At 35.3% G+C, this 14017-nt stretch overlaps 1 protein-coding gene across 1 annotated transcript in view; it reads left to right on the top strand.

The window, feature by feature from the left end:
• Window positions 1–14017, top strand: part of LOC103803559 (vacuolar protein sorting-associated protein 13B-like) — a gene marked incomplete at both ends in the record, with an annotated part of 219153 nt that overhangs the window by 55610 nt on the left and 149526 nt on the right. The window contains 3 exons of the mRNA XM_009076124.1: window positions 237–378; window positions 1312–1720; window positions 7351–7462. Of these exons, the coding sequence (XP_009074372.1) occupies window positions 237–378; window positions 1312–1720; window positions 7351–7462 (663 nt within the window). The remainder of the gene's footprint in view (window positions 1–236; window positions 379–1311; window positions 1721–7350; window positions 7463–14017) is intronic.

Below are 14017 nucleotides of genomic sequence, written 5' to 3'. Positions count from 1 at the left end.
TATGCAGGATGTTACTATACTTTCATTCTCATGTGTCTTGACCTCATTATGTGAATTGTCCTTTCACATAAAATTGATTGAATTTCAGTTTTTAAGTAAAGGTATGGCATAGGTTTCTCTTGCAGTTACATCAAAACGTGCAAGTTAAATGTAAATTTTTTTAAATTATTATAGCAATTTTTTTGTTTCTTTGGTTTTTGTCTTCCCATCTTCAATGCCTTGTTCATTACCTCAAGCCTTGGGGAAGATTCTTGGTCTCTGGGGCAATGTGGAGGTGTGTTCCTTTCCTGTACTGACAAGCTGAACAGACGTACCTTGTTGGTTCGACCCGTCAGCAAGCAGGATCCTTTCAGTAACTTCTCTGGCTTCTTTCCCTCTGTAAGAATCTTTTAAATAATTGTTACTACAGAACTTCCAGTAATAAATGCCATTAAAAAAAAAAACTCTCAAATGGCTTTAGTTTCTTGTAATCTCATTTTTTTTGTACTGAATATATTTGTTTACCATATTGATTTTGTTACTTGTGTTATTTCCATTTTTTCCTTCAGTAATACTTGTCATTTTTTAGTAGACATGGGAATGAGGGTTGATGGTTCACAACCTGGGACATAGCAGCAGGCCACGGAAGTCAATGGGATTCATTTATATTAAAAGTGAGCGCAGTAATATTTAGAGGCCAAGTATGTAAAATCCAATACTAAATGCTGCATTTTATTCATGTAAGATTCTGATATCTACTTAGGGATTTAAGTATTTTGTATTACTACAGTATAGCTTTATGTAGTCTTTTAAAATGGCTTAAAAATTACTTCTCTGATTACTATAATGCAGCAGTTAACAATTTAATATTTGAGTCTTTCTTTTGAAAATGTGGAACATTACTTACCGAGTCAGAATATCTCAGTGTGAGATATTTAACCCTTTTTTTCTTGCGTCTTTATCCCTGAAATATTTTGTGTAGTGGCATTGGCCTCTTCACAAATGTGTGCATGTATGGAGTCATTTTATGTTACTGGAAGTTCTGTATGCTCTGATTTATTTCCATCATGAATATTGATTAGGAATACTTTCTTTTATGCTGTTTGTTTCAGTCCTTATAGAATATTAATTTACTAATTTGTTTTCATTCATTTAAATGTAAAGACCTCCAGTTTTCCAGCATTTAAACTATACATGCTGTTTATTTAAGAAAGCGATGTTGTTCTTCTGTTACCAGTGTTCAAATTACATTAAATTGATTGATATAGTAATTGATGAATCTTATGTGTATGTTTTTGCAGCAGTTTATTGATTTATTTTTCCTTGAAACAGACAACTGCAAAACTTTTAGATGGCTCACACCAGCAACATGGATTTCTCTCTCTCACTTATACCAAAGCTGTGACAAAAAATGTCCGGCACAAACTGATATCGAGAAATGAACGAAGATCATTCCAGAAACTGTCAGAAGGTCACACTGATGGTTCTCCACACTTTCTCCATGAGATCCTTCTCTCTGCTCAGGCCTTTGATGTGGTCCTCTGTTTTCCTTTGCTTAATGCAATTGCAAGCATTTTTCAAGCCAGGTTGCCAAGGGGTCAGAAGGAGAAAAGAAAGTCACCAGGCCAACCTATGAGGTCTCATGCTCTAACTTCCCGCAACTTGCCTCTGATTTATATCAACACTGGTGTAATAAGAGTCTTCTTTCCAAAGAATGAGGAAGATCGTCATGGTGCAGAAGGTACAGTATTTTATGTTAAAGATTTTTTGCTGTTCAGTATTGTAGACCAAGACTCCTAGTTTAGTCACTGACCATTGCTTCCGTTTTAAGGGTCAGATTTGCTCTAAAGTTCTTCTGTGTATTTATTTCATCCTTGCTTTCCTGGTACCTATGGAGTTGGCATTTAAAATGTGATTATAAAAAAATGGTCATGAATTGAGGAAAGAGAACCCAACTCTGCAGTGGTGATTGTGTGTCAGCTGTGGTTACACTGCTATCAGTTCAGTATTCCATAGACACCAGTTCCAGCAATGGAGCATAAGCAGGGAGCCTTAGCTCCTGTTGAAATTGACCCCTGGAATTCCACGTAGTAATGAAGCAGGCAGATATTCTAGTTCATTTTGGAAAATATTATTAAAATGTGTGATTAACATCCAAAAGATGCTACAGTTTTGTCACTTCAGTTGAAGCTGTTCAGAGTCATGCAAGTGGCTTTCAGGTATGTACAGAGTTTGGGTAGCACAAGCTGTTAATAAATAGCTATTTGATCTATGGATAATACTTGTTCTGTAAGAAATTATTTTCTCTTAATATATAAAAATATACTTCCATCCCTATTACAATCTTTATGTATAAACGGAGAGATGTTGATGTCAAAATTACATCATGTAAGAGCCAGTAGGAGTGTATTCACTTCTCACAATTCATCTGGGGATTAAAAAAAGACAAAGAAGTGTTTATTGGAATCATGATATGTTTACATAAGTTCTGTAGGTATGGAAGGGTTTTTTTTACCATTATATATGACAACACACAATATAATCCTAAGGGTATAGTCTTCAGATTTTTCTCATAACCTAATTGCAAGAAGTGCAGACAGTGAGAATTTACATAGATCATTTTTTTGCCAGCATCCTCTACAACTTTCCAACTGGGAATGTTGAAAACACAGGAAGATAAAATTAGACTGGCTGTGTTGGCAAGAAAGAATTATGATTCTAGTTGGAAGGGAGTTCTGGGGCATGCTGTCAAGGAAATCTTTTTTTAAAAGCATGTTTTTGTAGCTTTGTAGCTGCATACTTCATTAGAGAGAAATTATAAAAAACTTTGTCTTGTTGCTGTCCCATGCTTGAAAATGCATGCATTTCCAGGATTAAGCAATCGATTCAGGAAGTAAAACTGCTTTTAAATGTTAAAGATTTTTACTGAATTAATTTAACGATCTTTACTGAAATAATAAGAAAGCCAGCTAACCTCTTCCACTGGGAAACTCTGAAATAGGATCACTATGAAAATTGGTACTGTTTTTTCATTTCTTCTCTCACCCCAGATTTTCCCAAAGTCTCCTTTGTTTACGAACATGAAATAAATCACTTCTCTCTTCTACTGCTTATTGTCTTCAAGAGCAGTGAAAATTAGAAACAATAATAAGGGGCAAGAGTTGACCATGACCCACATCACTGGTGTGCTAGGTCAGAAAAGTGTTATATATTGTGGAAATATGCCTTCATAAAACCTCATTCATCTTTTATTGACTAGAAGAGATTTTTCAGTCCAGTAAGACTTGCATGTTTCAAGTTGTGATCACTTCGGTAAAAGTAGAAAATTTATTTCTGTTTCTCTTTTAAGTCTGTCTGCTAGTCGTATGCATATACCATGTGCCTACTGATAGCTACCAAAACTATCCTTCCCCCCAAAACCACATGTAATTGTGACTTTACATGCAGCATTAAAAAAAAAAAAGGCAAATCTGTTGTTTATTCATGCAGTCCAAAACCAAACTTGCACAATGAACTGTGGTAGACAAACACTATGAAATAATCAAAATCATGTTTTTCCTTCTGAGGAATTTACATACATGCATGCATGACTACACCCACACAATTTTATAGCATTTTAGTTTCATGATTTTTGCAGCAGCCCCAGCTTAATATTTGTTTCTGTGGTAGATTTTGAGGACAGCATTCTATCCTAGGCAGTAAGCAATGCTGCTTTCTCAGAGTTTGATTTGTTAATATATCAGGTGGTGGTTCAAGCTCGGGCCAAGAGCCCACATTGACTTAGTGATGAAGTAAAGATAACTGAGTATATAAAAGCAATATATAACAAATAGGAACAAGAATTCCTGCATAGCAGAACACTATAAATAAAAATTGTAAATTGCAAAAAAACTGATAAGAAGTGGTAAAGTCAGGGAAACTCCACATCTGGCTGGTGTGAGGACAACAGCAAATCTTTTTTGTATGTACTAGGAGCAAAGTATCACGAATCACTAGAAAGAATATGAGAAATTTATTGATAGTGAAAAAGAAAAGGCAGCATACCGAATAAACGTATGTCCTGCATTTGTAGAAGTAATATATTCTTGTCACATGAGCATAACTCTCTTCTTTGAAGTCTGTCGTAACACATGGTCTGTAACATCCTCCTTGCTTACTATTAAAGTTTCAAATCAGTCAGGCTGAGTAACTTGGGCTCAGGGAACTTAGTCATCGAAGGCTAATTTTTAACATACCTTTGGAAGAAAAGATTTTAGACAGCTGAAAGTATATCTAGTAAAATTAATAGTGTGATGTTCAAATAAAATTAAGACAGGTAGTTTTATTGGTCTCCTTCAGAGAACATAAAGGAAAAAAACATTAAGAATTTAGTTAATAAAAAATTACCTATTTGCTACATAATAATAAATATGGTTTTATGGAAAATTAATCTTGTTGAAACACATCTGATTTCCATTCTTCATTGTGGTTTCAATTCTTAGTTGATAAAATGTTTCCAAAGATTTGATATGCTCAGACTTTTGTAAGGAGTTTGACAATGTATTTAATTTAAATATATCCCCATGTGATATCTGTGGAAATGTTAAATGAATTAAAAATGGCTAACCAGAAGTCTAAAATAACCCACGAAGTCTTGTCAGTTGGGAATAATAAGTGAAGTTGGTATTTAATAGTCTGAAAGTAAGCATAAACCCATTGCTGCTACCATCAGCAAACGTTGCAAGGAACTTCCCGAGGCCATGCATCTGGGTCACTGTGCTTGCATCACTGCTTGGAGAAAATACACTAAATCTTCTGAAGCTAAAGTTATGTATCAAGGAAATAATTTATGCAGACTATGTCTTCAGTACTGGAGAGACTGTCCTGGGCAACAGTGGCCGAAAATACCTTGAGGGTCACAGTGAACTTAGTGAAAAGAAGTAAGGGAGGTAGCTGTACTTCTGCATGTGGCAGATGATGGAATATCATGTCCAATTTGCTTTCTGTTTTAAAACCGGGTATTGATAAAAGTGGAGAGGCTGTTGAAAAGCATCACAAATGTTAATCAGGTGCTGGAGGAGAAGCCTCAAAAGGATGAAAAGAGCATAGTGTGTTTAGCTCAAACAAAAAGATTACAGAGATTAGTGGGTAAAACCAAGTCAGATTCTGAACATTATTATGCTAAGGTCTGTAAGATTTTCCTAGATTGTAGTTGTGTAGCACAGATGTTTTTATCCTCCAATTTTTTTAGTATCTGTGATGACTGTGATTGTTTACTACATTATTTCCATATTTTGAAGAGCATGGGTTAATGAATGGAGATATGAATTCATCCTATGAAGTCATGACTCAGATTACCACTCATTAGAAACCAGCTGAACATATTAATGCCTGTAATTCTTTCTGATATAAGATTGACTTAATTTATTGACCAACAGGAAACTATATAAAAGGTCCAATAAGTAAAATAAAACTCCTAAAATGCTTACACAGTAGAGACATTATGAGTAGTCCTGTATTTATTTTGCTTTGCAAAGTGTCAAATTTAAATTCTTAGCCTAAGATATATTTTATTAAGAACCACTTCTCAGAATAAAGCATTTGCCACCTAATTAAGTTGCAGTTGCAATCTGATGTATATTTGATACCTTAACTCCTTTTTCTTATGTGAGTATTGGAAATAATAAATCCAACATGTAAATCATAGAATTTTAGGGGTTGGAATGGACCTTATAGATCATCTAGTCCCAAACCCTTGCCATGGGCAGGGACACCTCCACACCCGACCAGGTTGCTCAAGACTTTATCCAGCCTGGCTTTGAACACTGCCAGGGTTGGGACATCCACTGCCTCCCTGGGCAACCTGTACCAGTGTCTCACCAAAACATTTTCCTGATACCTAATCTAAATGTCCAGTGGCAATATTCTAATACTTAGCACAATGCCTTACTAATTTGAAAATATGGGTGCAGATTTAGTTAAAGAAAGACATAAACAAAAACACACAAAAAAGGTTTTGTCATCTGCTTCAATTTTCTAGCTTAGCTCTGGCAAGCAAACCGTCTGTAAATAGTTTTGTTTTGCTTTGGGGGAGCTAAAGGATTTGACTTTACTGTTTAAGTAGATGAGCTTCTTTAAGTAAATCACTTGTGTTCTTATTTAGTTGTGTGTCAGAACGTGTGTTGCTACTTTGCCACATGTTTACTGTGGTATTCCCTACAATTGTTTCAAAATATCATATTAGAATTTCTGCAAATTCTGCAATTTCTTAGATTTGTTCAGAAATATACAAATGTCTATGCCCATATTGAGCAGCAGAGCATGATGTCTATTCATCGAGACATGAATGGGTGAAGAAGGCATTTTTAAAGCATATAGATTTCTCTGGTTCTTTCCACACCAAGCATTTCACTCTTAAGTAAGATATTAAAACTCTATTCCGCTACTATAATTTTGTTTTCAAAACTCATATATGAAAGCCTTGCAGAACTTCCTTGGACATAAGAGCAAGTGTGATGTTGTTCCGTCCCTGTTGTGGATCACACAGATGTTGCAGTGAACCATTTCCCTCCAGATCGTTGAACTCTTTGAACTTGAATCACATGTTCTCAGAAGCTTCGTAGTTACTGTGGAGTCTTCCAAGCACAACCTCATCCGATTGCTTTCTGTGTCTGCTGATAGAGTTAGTTTACTACAAGAAACATGGTCCTATTTTATTTCTGGGTAGAACTTTTCTGTCTTATATGACCACTGCTTTTAAAACTAAGAAACTTTACATGTGGCTGAAATTTGAAAATGATGAAGTGGGAAGCAGAGATTTTCCTTCTTGGTGTAATTTTGTTACTTATATGAAATTTACTGTCCAGTACTACGTCTTGTTCTTTGTATATGTGTCAGATTTCAGAATCTCTTGTTTCAGTCCTTGTGTTTGAACTTTTTATATGTGTTGCAACCCATTCCAAATGCTACTAGGATGGTTATATTGTAATATCCTGCAATGTTTTACATCCAAAGGATCTAGGCCCATAATAAAAAGGGTGCAGGATTCAAACTGGTTTATATGCTGATATTTCAGCAAATAATTTTTGGAGGAACAGATCACAATAGTCTGTGGAAAAATGTCCGAAGTCAGTTTGGAAGAAAATAAAATAATGAAAAATAAAAAAGTGTCAGACTAGGACTTAGTTGTGTTATAAACTGGGGAAATGAAATTACAATGGTTTTGTCTTTTATCTGTCACAGCAGTGATATTGATTTTGTGTTGCTACTGAGCGAAATTGAATCCTTAGCATATATTCTTGTGTACATTTTTAAAAAAACAGTTTTTCAGTGTCACTGCTGTGCTCATTCGACTTTTAATCAAATACATATTTTCTCTTCTCCTAACTACAGCTAACCCAGCAATTAAAGAAGACACTTTGGTTCTCAAGATTGGATCTGTGTCTATGGCTCCTCAGGCTGACAACCCTCTTAGTAGAGCTGTGCTCAGAAAAGACATTTATCAGTAAGTGTCGGGGGAGGGGTTTGGCTCTTCATATATGGTCTCAGAAAATTTCATTCTGGGAGAAGTTAATTGATCAATAAAATGGGTACGTGCAGCCTGTAAAAATGCTTTTCAAATACAATCTTTTGATATTCCAAACCAGGTTTTTCTGATTTTCTTCACTTGTGGGCTTTCAAATCCATTTAGACAAATCAAGTTCTGCTGTGAAGTGCTGATGAATAACAGAATTTAAATGTCAAGTCATTATGAAGTTTAAACTCACAGATGAGAACATTTTAAGAGCCTTTCTTTTATTCAGCTACTACTAAGTTCACCTGATAGTAAAGGAAATTTTTTGTGACTACTAAAGTGTTCAGTAGCAATATAGTGCAAAGGAGATAGATCTTAATAATATAAATGGTAAACATACATTCAAACTGTAGGATTCTTGATGTCATATAGATCAAAGCTGAAAGGAATGCAAACTTCTAAGGAGCTCTTTCCCAGTAAACACATTTTCTGTGAAAATGTCATGCTCTGGATTGTGTCACTAAGTATGTGCAAACCACACTAATCATATATAAGCAGCAAAACTGGTGAACATATGTAATCAACATGATAAAAGTAATATATGATCCTTAGTAGAGTTGGCACAGTTGCCAGACATGAAAGTATGGTTGCAAATAATACCAAGTGAGAAAAGTCACAGAAATACAGATGAACAAGTGTCTTATACTTCCCGTTGGTCTGTTTTTCAGATGTGGCAATATTTTTAACTACTTCATAGTGCTCTTCAATAGAAATTACAAACATCAAAATCTTTTCCCAGCAGTAAAACATTTACTGCCTAGAAAATGACAGCAAGTTTTACTTTTTGTCAAGACTAGGATTTTTAGGAGACCATGAAATATCTCCAGTTTCACTTCTGATCACTTAGAAGTTGTAAGAGTCTTTTTCTTGGTATTTCCATGTGGAAGCATTTAAATTAATGGGTTTGCTTGTATGTTTAGTTATAGTAGTTTATCCTTTCTTTTTCTTCCTTTTGTTTTTAAATGAGTGTTGTATCTATTGTGTTATGGAGCTTTCATGGAAGCAATCTGACAGCTTGGCACTAGCAAGAACTTTGGGTGGGAGGGACTGATCCAGCTCTCAACGTGCCCATGGATCAAAGAGATCTTCCTGACATTTGTACAGGCTCTTCCTGCTCCTGCCCTTTCTGTCTGAGGAGACTCCCTTTTGATATCTGCTTAGAGAGTTACAGAACCAAATGTAGGTTCCACTCTTCTCATAGCAACCAAACACTTATCAAAAATCCCTGATCATAAAGTGGAATCTGCAATTTCCACCTTCTGTAAGGTTCTGTCACTGAGGACAACTGTGCAATGTTCTTTATATGGATATTGCAAGTCAGTAAGTAAGCAACAGGAGGGGTGTGATTTATGTCTAAAATCAATGAGGCTGTGCTAGTTTATATTTATGAGTCTTAATATTTTTGCATCTGTGGCTTTACCTGCCACAGAATTCAGTGCTTTTCAAATCACTCAGTTATTTAAAGGTTCTGATGCCATTCTGCATTATGGGCTGCTAGGTCTTATCTACTTGAATGTTCCAGACTAAATTTGTGCAGTGTAAGTCTGATCTTCATAGTTTCTTACATTTACAATATGCTCTAATCCTTCTTTCAAAACCAAGACACCAAATGGGTAAGGTAGAAATAAGTGCTGGGCCACAGACATCTTTCATCTGATGGTTATTGACTTCTTTGTGACCAGTCTCACATTGTCATGTTTCCTGTGCCTTTTTCTGAGTAATGTCTGATGTTTTCAGTAATTTACCTACTTCAATAACCACTCTTCTAATTTCTCATCATCTGTTAAATGACTATGTCTTATCTTTGTTTCTTTCTTTAATCATCCAATCATACTAGCTTTAGTGTTAGCTTAGTGTTTAGTTTTAGTGTTTTAAGTGTTTTAAGTGTGTCAAGTTACTTTGCAGTGTTTAAGAGACAATATTAAAGTTGGTAGGGGGTGGTCTTCTGGTTTTGGGAAGAAGGTTACTATTTTGATCTGTTCAAGTGAGCTTCAAGACTTTCAAGCAATATAAATTAATATTTTGTATCAAAAAATATTAAGATTCCAGTTCGGACTTGAACCAGATGCATTTTCCAATTACATCTTCTCTGATCCAGACTTACTGTGTGCTTGTAGAAGCATGGCTGAAGGTAGCCATTCATTTTCTTGCATCACAGTCACTGCTGTTAGGCTGCTGGAGCTGTGAGTGGTGTTGATTTCATCATTTGTCAGGTTTGGGGGCTTTTTGAATATAAGATAATACAAAAGGGGTTTTATTGTTGGGCAGGACATACAGTCTGTATTCAAGGGGGAAAAAAACAACAGAGGGATATTAGTAACACATGGTGTTAGGCTGTATTTGTTTCTCCAGATATGAGATTTCTTAACTTACAAAGTATTTGCCCTTTTTAACATGCTCATGGTAGATGGTACTGGAATAGCAGAAACCAAAGCTAATACCAAATGCTTAAAAATCAAGTAGTAAAATGAGCAAACTCCCACAGTGTGTAGCTCATGTACTTTGGTGAGAGATTTCTTGGTAAATATCAACAGAGGTACAAGTAGTACAATATCCAGTTTAAGAGACTCTAACAAAAATAAATTACAGCAGCCTGTTGATTACTGAAGAATTAGCTGCTATGGCATTCTAATAATCCCAACATGTCATCTGTCTTTTTTCAACCTCTCTCCCTATAATTTGCTGCTGCTGCTTTTAATAGAATAAAAGAAAATAAATTGTTGTCTGAACCACTGTCTTTACAGTGTTTCTGGAGTGGGGATACAAACTTAATTTGTGGTGTCACTTTGGTTTAAACTGTCTTCTATTTAGGCCTGAACTACAACCAGATGCAATTAATGTCACTTTTGTAGTGTTTCATGAGAAAGAAGAATTTTTGCTTCTCATTTAGACACTGTTCTTTTAGGAAAGGCTAAGAAACATTTTCATGGCTAAAGGCTGAAGAGCACTTCCAAATATCTTGTGAATTTATTGCATATATTTATACATGAAAAACTGAATGCGCTAATATGTCATTAGCAGAATGCCACTGCATGAAAGGTAAGTCTTGTATGGCTGCAGGTCTTACTAAATAAACCAGACCACTCTTAGTCTATAAGCTGAAGTGACTCCATCTATGTCTATGTTGGGAAAATAATGTGCCTCAAAAGTTTGGTCACAAGTATTTTTTCAGGTGATTATTGGAAGTTGGAAAGGAATGTGTTGACATAATCACATCAAGTTTCCTATATCACATAAAAATTAGTCGAAAGGGAGGGTTTTTTTCCAGTAGAAAATGGACTGATTTAGTTTTGACTATTAATGGACATAGTAAACAAAGGTACGTGAACCATAACAGTAAATTCAGGGCTCCTGTAAGAATTATAGTGCCACATTTTTAGCTGGTCACAGTAAGAGACAATTTCTCCTTTTCATTTTTTTCCATGATAGATCCTGGTGGTTGGTTTGTTTGTTTTAATGACTTCTTGTGATTTTCTGATTCTTAACCCCCAACTCCAGCTAAGGTGTGTTTGTCTTCTGCAAATATGACTGGAACTGTACGTTCCCATCAAGAAACTGCCAGTTCTGTTGTCAGAACTCTTGTAGATACCAGAAGGCCTTGGAATGGGGCCAGGGAGCAGAATAAAGGAGGTTTGGGGAAAATATGCAAGTAAAGCAGCTGCCTAGCCTGGCTAAAGAGAGGGAAGAGCAGTTAACTGTGGAGAAGTCAGTCAAAGTGAAGTTTCTGCTAAGCAGGGAAGGAAAGAGCTGCATTTTTTGTAGGCTTTAACTACTTATATTAAACTTGGGATTGAGGCAGGGAGGCTGCTGCTTGTAGATGACTCCTCCGACTGCAGAAAAACAAGATGCTGTGGTCATTTGTTGCTTGTGTGGTCACACAGTGTGTGTTAGAACTTTTGAAGAGGCCTAATGAGGGGTCAAATACATTTGACAAAATGGGAAAAAAGTCTGGCAGCTTTGAGGATGAAGAATGCTGAGATAGGGAAATCATATTAATTCTCTGATGGAGGGAAAAATCAGACAGTTACGCAGTATCAGAGAAATTACATCAGAGAGAATTTTTGTAAATGCTGTAACTACAGGAAAAACAAGTATCTTTTTGGAGGCAAAAAGTAACATTTTTCAAGCCTGGATTTGCACTTGTTTGGCTCTCTGGTGTCTAGTATAAAAATTCCATCTGAAGTTTTCTTCCTCGAGATCTTCAGAAAACTCTTCTCATCTACAGATTCTTTGGTACCTAACATCAAAGGAATGCTTCTGCTACAGCATTGGTGTAATGAAATTAAGAACATAACTACACAGAGATTTTTAGCAGTTGTAGTGTTTGTAGCAATACTTCATTTTGGGGGACATCAATTAGGATTTCTTATTAGCAGTGAGCACTTGTCTCTAAACTTAAATATCTGGTTTTATGTAAAGAGTGCTAAAATCAATTATGTGACTGATTGTGTTAAAAATGTCCAGGGGAATCTTAGAATAATGGCATATTTTCAGTTGGAAGTGGCTTCTCTAGTTCATCTGGTTCAGCCTTCTATTCAATTGAGCAATTTAGATCAAGTAAGTTTCTCAAGTCTTTCTCCAGACAATAAAACTAGGAGAATATTTAGATGTTTGATAATTACTTATCAAAAGAATAGACATTTGATGAATATAAAGCAATTCTGAGGGCACCAGGACAGAAGATCCTTTTCCATCTATGGAGATTGCTGCAGCAAACAAAGTAGCATCACACAGGGTGATTCAAAAAGCCACATTTCCTTCTTTTTGTCTTCATATGTTTTCCTTTTGCCATATCCTAAGTTTTTTCTATTTTAATAGAAGTGGCTAATATAGAAAACAGCATGACCACTTTTCTGCCCAATTATCTCACATTCTGGAAGATAATATATTCCCCTTTTTTTAGACAGCATTTTTGTGTATAAGCAAAGAGTGCTTAGTGCAGTTAAAGCTGGGCATAGTTGGAATCCTGGAACACTTCTAATCAGTGGAAGCATGACATATAAATGATTGAATTAAAAAAAGCAGAAGTGTGTATGTTCAGTTGGTTGTGCTAAGCTACCAGCAGAACTGGGAATTATCAATGGTAAAGTGGCTCAGAAAACTTCGTCACAACACCCAGAAATTGTGTTTCTCTGACTGAAAATATAGGAGGAAGTAGATGAATGGATGTGCTTTAAATATGTGCAGCATGAAGTTGAAATTGAGATGATGTGTAGTTCTACTGCTCTGTTGGGATAAGGGCTCTATTGTATCAAATACTGTGTGAATGGTCTGATGAATTATACAGCAATTGCTGATCATCTCCAGCATGGTTGTTTTCAGCAAACTCTGTCATGAAACATTTATTATAGAACTGGAGGGAGTATCCATGAACAGATGAGTAAACTATTATTTTAATTATGTATATATTAGAAAGTCCAGAATAAATATTGCTAAACTATCACATTCTGGGAGTTAACGTAGACAGAATCCCAAGCTTTCCTCAGCTTGGCTAATAAAGAATCTAATTGTTGTCCACACTCTGGCTTCGACATTTTTGAGATCCAAGGATTTCATTCATGTCATATATCAAAGCTTAATAGTCCAGGTCTGACTGTTCCATGGTCATTTTCATGTGTAGATCTTTCATAGATCAAAGCACAGAGCTGTCCTTAGACTGTTTCCAATTTGTGAATGTAAATGGAAATTCTTTAAACATGCCCCTAGCTCCCCAAAAAAATTTCATGTTGAGAGTTTAATCATTAAAAGGTAACTGTAAATTATTTCTTATTGTTTTCTTAACACTTTTTATCAATACAAGTCTTTTTTATTGTAAATGTTGATTTATTTAATCTGTGGGTTTCATTTTTGTAGTTTACTGTTCTTTTTACTGTTGAAGTCTCAAACATTTGCAAATGACAAAACAAAGCTGTTTTCCTTATAAAGTATCTGTTATTTGTCTTTATTTCAAGGACCCCTATCTAGAACATGCTTATAATAATCATGTAATGCCCATAATTGGTTAACAAAACTCCTTCAGTTAAAGGAGGAGTAATAAACAATTTTGTGTGTCTGTGCTGATAGTGCTGGAGTGAGGGAAAGGAAAAAATGATGCAAGGAATTTATGAAAGAACCCCATCCATAGCCAGCAATCTGTGTGGAAATCTGTTTTTTCTTTCCAATGTGGTTTGGAAAATCAAATGCTTTTCAAAACTTTTCAACAGCACCCACATCTATAAGCATCTTCTCTTCAGAAATATTTTTTTCAGTCAGTATCAAATTTCTGTGGTACATGTTTATGTTCAAAAAAGTACCTGCAAATTATTGTTACAAAAAGCCTGACTTTTCTCTAACTGTAGTATGAGCAAAAAGGTTAATTTTCGAAGTTTTCCTTTTCAAACTAATTAACAATTATTCTTCTCTTTTGTACAGAAGTTTAGCATTGCAATAACTAAATGTTTCCCAGAATGTAGACCTAATATGAATAATTTCCTTTTAAGAGTTGAT

The sequence above is a fragment of the Acanthisitta chloris genome, unplaced genomic scaffold, assembly GCF_000695815.1.
Source record: "Acanthisitta chloris isolate BGI_N310 unplaced genomic scaffold, ASM69581v1 scaffold6186, whole genome shotgun sequence".
Classification (NCBI taxonomy): domain Eukaryota; kingdom Metazoa; phylum Chordata; class Aves; order Passeriformes; family Acanthisittidae; genus Acanthisitta; species Acanthisitta chloris.
Note: the sequence above shows the minus strand (reverse complement) of the source record. Positions and strands in the feature narration are given on the sequence as shown.